Source organism: Scomber japonicus, chromosome 5, assembly GCF_027409825.1.
Source record: "Scomber japonicus isolate fScoJap1 chromosome 5, fScoJap1.pri, whole genome shotgun sequence".
In the NCBI taxonomy this organism is placed as follows: Eukaryota; Metazoa; Chordata; class Actinopteri; order Scombriformes; family Scombridae; genus Scomber; species Scomber japonicus.
This window is the reverse complement of record NC_070582.1, coordinates 28,423,425-28,429,424: the sequence shown is the minus strand read 5'-3', so window position 1 is coordinate 28,429,424 and position 6,000 is coordinate 28,423,425. Positions and strand designations below refer to the sequence as shown.

At 39.5% G+C, this 6,000-nt stretch overlaps 1 protein-coding gene across 1 annotated transcript in view; it reads left to right on the top strand.

The window, feature by feature from the left end:
- Nucleotides 1–603: 603 nt before the first annotated feature.
- The window catches only part of cpne2 (copine II), a 43,503-nt gene continuing 38,106 nt past the window's right edge, over nt 604–6,000 (top strand). The window contains exon 1 of the mRNA XM_053319007.1: nt 604–780. Within this exon, the coding sequence (XP_053174982.1) occupies nt 604–780 (177 nt within the window). The remainder of the gene's footprint in view (nt 781–6,000) is intronic.

The window sequence follows — 6,000 nt, the reverse complement described above, 5'->3', positions numbered from 1 at the left end:
AGTACATGTAGATAAGCCTATACACACATATATGAATAAGTAAGTCCAAGTATCTATCAGTATTATTCCCCATGTCTGAATATGTGTGGTGGCTCGTGTTGCTATGAGTTTATTAAAATCCTAAATGAGTAAAATCATTGACTTCTATATGCTGGTGAAAGTGGAGATAAACTATTTAAATGTTTTATTCTGTGGGAGATGGTGACTATAAATCTTTAGTTAGAATTATTGCTCTGTGTGAGGTGAGAGGTGTGAGGTTTAGTGTCTGTCTGACCAAATGCAACTCGAAACCGATTAAAACAATTTGATTATTTGAATAGTTGTTGATCAAGTTTCTGCCGATTGACTAATGAATTCATTATTGGGACAGGCCTACTCCTTCTTTATATACAAAGAGTTTTGTCTATTCTCACTCTCTGGTTTCAGCCACTGGCATTGCTATAGTCCAAATATTCAACATTTTTAGGTGTACTGTCTTAAGATACCCATGGTTAGCCAAGAAACAGCCCATGTGGGACTGTGTGTGTGGGTGTATATGAAATTCTAATCTCTCATTTCTCCTTGTTTTCTCTGCTTCAGTGTAACAAGTTGCGACCTCAGATAATGGCCTACACCCTCAGCTCGGCCACTGAGGGCCAGACGCGCAGTGTCGGTCCTCAGCACTGCGTCACACGGGTGGAGCTGTCCGTCACCGCAACCAGCCTGCTGGACCGAGATGTAGCCTCCAAGTCTGACCCGTTCTGCGTTCTCTTCCATGAAGTGGATGGAAACTGGGTGGAGGTAAGGATGGTGGGATGATTGGCAAAGGAGGAGGAAGTCAGACAGATAGAGAAAGGGGCAGGAGTTAAGAAGAGGCAGGTTTTGTCAGGTGGAACATGGAGATAAATCAATGGAGGATGAAAATGGCAGATTTAGGAGAAAAGGCTGAACAAAGATATGATAAATTAGTGTTTGGATCACAAGGAGTCAAACACATTTCTGGTGTTTCTCCACGCTGTGTACTGCAACTCCAGGGAGGTGGAGGAAAGAGGATAAAAGGGAAGAGGAAATAAAAAGATGATTGCTAGGAGGTTGAGGATTTGACTGGGATTCTCAAGGTTACGTCCACCATGCTGACTCCTCCTGCAAAGACCACAGGATTCAGTTCATTGGTGTCTCTGTTCTTCATATCTTTGCAGACATTATATGCTGTGAGCCAGATCCAAACTCATGATGTCTTGAACAGCTGGCATGAGCCCTGGTGTGCTGAGCCTAGTAGGATGCTGTGTTGTTCCAGTGTTAGTCTGATTGTAGTAGACCTTGTTAAAAGTGCTGTTAGGGCTCTAAAGTGAATAATATAAAGTTCACGTTGAAGTATCAGGTACTTCCACTATGTATCATCACTATAAACCTTTAAGTATGCAGCAAGACCCATGTGGGTAAAAGAAAAGCATGGATGTGTTGGAAAGGCAGGGGAAAGATAAACCAATTTTAGTAAAATCCAGATGTGTAGCAACTGGATATTTAAACATCCTTTGAATAGAAACAATGCAATCTTGTCCAAATCCAGTGCAAAATGCCTCTTTAGGTTGCAGTTTGACTTGACCTTCACTATTTATTTAATTCAGATGTAAACTGCTGAATACTTGAATACTACACGACATGGATGAACTTTTTTCAATTTTCATAGAAAATGAATTATACTTTGTGAATTGTAGTATTCCAGTCTGTATTTATTTGGCGTTCTGCAGCAGACACATTGTCTGGCTTCCCCTTTAAAGTTAAACCGCACTCCCACTCCACCTGTTGCTTCTTTCACATGGTGGTGTGAATTCTGGTTGCATTCAGTAGGTTGGACAGAACTGGAGATTCATTAAGAAACATTCTGCATTCTTTGCTTTGTGTGCATCAACATACACATAATATGACAGACCCAGAGTGTGGTCCAACACCATTGCTGTGTCTCTAATCTTGTACCTCTGTACTTACACTTAATATTTTGAGTGCATAATTGCATTCCCACTAAGAAGTATGGAAAAATGCAGTGTACTATGAATACCTGGATGATGCACTCAAAAAAGTCAAAAAGTTGAGTGTGGAACTATGGACACTTCTCACCCTCAATGGTTGTCATCTTAGCTGTGTAGCAGAGGGAGAGGGAACATTTTTCAAACTGGAAAAGGCAGGTGAGGACGTTGTAACTATGGTGAACATTGCTGCATTATACAAATGTAAATTACACTACAATTGCACTAAGTACCACTATCATTGGGTTAATTTAGTCTGTAATGATTTGGTACCACGAACGATAACGCAAAACCTAATGGTTGCTAATCGTCATTTCCTGTAAGTGCGCAATGGCTGTGTTTGATTTGGGACAACTCTAACCTTTTTTGCACTAAACACCGCTATACTGATGTCACATATAAGCCATCAGTAAGTTTCTTGGGTTAATTTGGGATTAACTGTATGTAATGATTTGTTACTGCAAACGATAACGTGGATGTTAGTGGTAGCTTGCTAACTTGCTAATGACCATTTCTAGTAAGTGCGCAATGGCCGCATTTGATTTCAGACAACACTAACTTGTCGAAATTTGCACACTAATCAACTAAATACTGAGTGTACCTAGTGCACTACACAGAAGTATGTGATTTGAAACACAGCACATGTTCATGTTCATTCAACTGAATGGGAAGGTAAACTTCTCCTATAGCTTCCTAGTCATAATCACAACCTGGATGTTGACGTGAACACGATTTACAAGTGGGGTAGTTACAGTAACTGCAGTATGACATCAATGAGGAAATAGTTGATGCCTGTTGTAATGAATGTGTTTGTCTGTCTGTGTGTTTTATAGCTGTGATTGACAGCACAGGGTGCATATCCAGGGTCCCACTGTGTGCTGGGAAAGGTTCCAGTCAGTGACAGACCCTGCACAGGATGAGATGAATCAGTGTCATAATAGATGAAATGACTTGAAATGATTTTATGCATGGAACTATTCAGTGGCATCAGCAGCATCATCAGGCAATCTGTTTCCTGTTTGGATCGCCTTCAGCCTCGTTATGGTTCCATGTGCAAAGAAAACTGGTATATGATGTGTTTTCATACTGTAGAAAACAAAATGCATGAGCACCATGTTGAAGTTGCTGGAGAGGAACATGGTGATGAAGTTTTGGTGTGTGTAGGCTGTTGCCTCAAGGTTTTCTCTATAGCGAACAGCTGGTCAACAGGGCAAGCTGGCTTTTGTGCATGCGCCTGTTTGTGTATGCCTGTGTGTGTGTAGGCGAGTGCCTCGGGTTGTAGCTAGCTGTCGGTCAGCAGGGCATGTGGCTCCGATGTGAAATTGCCACCGGTTACTATGGTAACAGGTAGGGAAACAAAAGCTTAGTGCTCCTGGAGTGAGGGAACGATGGAGGAGGCGAAATGAGGCCCAAACCTTTTCTCGGATATTATCCACAGCTTGCTGTTTCTCTCACACTCCGGCTTTCTCACTTTCTTTTGATCTCCTCCTGTTATCTTTGTTTTCTCTGTCCTCCTTTCTCCGATTGTCTTCCTCATTTTTTGTCACCAGTCTCCCCCTCTGTGTCTTCCTCTGTCTCACTTTCTGTCTATCTTCATCTGTCTTGTGAGAAACATTAGAGGTGTGAGAAGCAGCTGGGTTCAACAGGGGAGGAAAGCGAGATAGGGTAAGAGAGGGTAAGAGTGTGAGAGAGAGGAGGTGTGAGGAAGAGAGATGAGAAAAGGGGGAAGGGAAAGAGACGGTGAGGGGAAATTAGTGATAGAAAGAGATGATGGAGAAGAGACAGACAGAGAGGGGAAAACCATGATAGAAAAATAGGAAAGCAACTAACGCTGGTGTTAGAGAGGCTTTGAAGGACACGATGGGCCTACATAAATATGGATCTCAGCTATGCAAATGATGTGGCACCCAGTTAGCAGACTACTTGGGCTATTTTCTAAATCCGCTGATTTTTTTTTTCTCTTCGAACTCCAAATCCTAATACTAATCTCAACACGTGTCATGAACACAGCCTGTAACACTGCGAGCTCAGAGGCAGTGTGATGTTTCCCACATACAGCAGGGATGCTGAAATCACATCTTTAGCAGCCTTCTACTGTAACGTGAACCCTTATGTTGCCTCATTTGCTGAATATCTTTTTTAAGCTTTAACTCTGAACACTAATTTTAGTTACATTGCTCTTTATTTATACAAATTTAAATGAGGAGTATAAGTAAAGTTAGCAAAATGATGAGGTAGGTTATCAGAACTGTCACCAGACAACCAATTTAAGTTCACATAAAGATCAACCTATTAAATCTGCTCTAATAATTCATATACTAATATTATTACATTAATGGATTACATGACTGTGTGCAAGGGGGTCGATTGTTGTGATGGATTCAGAACTAATTTTTGTTTTTGTGTCTTGAAACAAAATTAATTTTGACTCGTCAACAGTCTAAAACTCAAATGTGTTCAGTTTACAAAGAAAGGCATCAAATCATCATATTTTAGAAACCAAAACCAGATCATTTTTGTCATTTTGTTAGAAAAAAAACTAAATCAATAATGTAATTATCAAGATCGTTGCCATTTAATTTTCTGATGATCAATACATCAATGGTTGCAGCTGTAGTCACAAGAACACAAATCAATGTGCAGACACATTATATACAATACATGCCACATGCAAGTGAAAGAAAAACAAATTAATGCAAAATTATAATCTATGTATCAAGCAAAATTCCTCTAACCGTGGAAGAAAGCATATATGTAACATAATGAATACTTTAATTAAGTATCATCATTGGACTCCAGCTCCCATCTGAACTGTTTTGGCTGATTCTCATGGCTCTCATCAGTAGCACAGAGAGCTGTTTTCAGTGAAAAAGCTCAGATAAACCAACATAATGCTTATGCTAAAGAGTTGGCCATTTCAAATGATTAAGTGTTGTATTGGGCTGCAAAAAACATCAATTATTGACATTGAAACACCAACAGACATTATTTCACAATTATTTGTTTGTTTTGAAGCTTCAGGTTTGCTTAACCCTTCCATACTGTTCATATTCTTATTTTCTCAATATCCCCTCATAATTATTCTCTGTACATCATTTTGTATGTATGATTTTGTGTATCAGCTGCACTAAAACATTTTAAGAAAGTTGTTAAATATTTTCATTTTTGTTTATTCTGGTTCACATGAAGATATGTTGTTGAATTTCTGCCTAAAAGAAAAGTTGTTAATCTTTTTTTTCTTCTCTCCGATGTAAAAAATGGGTCAAATTCAACCCTGAACAGTATGTAAGGGTTAACTGAGTCCTTGTTAACCGTATCTTCTCTGATGTCTGAGTTTTTGAAGCCACATGTTCTCGTCTCATTCATTCAGCCTTTTACTTTTTAGATGTGGAGTCTATGTGTTTTTTCTCACAGTGTGCCAAACATCAGAAACTATTCTCACCCTTATTATATTCATACTTGTCATTAACAGTATTTTAAAGGGTATACTCAGCTCAAAGGCACACAAACATTTAACAAACATAGTCAAAAAGGTTTTATGCACCTTTTATGCACAGTAAACAGTGATAGTTGTGTGACTGTAAACATACAAGTCTGCATTTGCGATTTTTAAAGACTTTCTGACAATATCAGCTCCACAAGTGGACAAACAACCTCTGAGTAAACATCAGCCACAACAAATATTCCACAAATTCTTACAAACGTGTGGCAGAACAGACTGAGCAAAGTGGACACATTTTGGGATGTTACTGAGGATTACATGATATTTAATTTTCATGTTTGACTGCAGTCTCAAGACATTCTTGTTATCACAGCTCTGTAAGAAGCTGCCGTTGCACCCAGCTGTTCAAATTAATATTGCACCATTTGTAGAACAGAGAAACTGCCTCTGGTGAGCCTGCAGGGCTGCTATGATGTTTGGGTGGACAGCAAGAGCAATGACCAGCGTGTGTCTGTCCATCACTGACTGACTGGCTGACTGAGTGATGAAGTT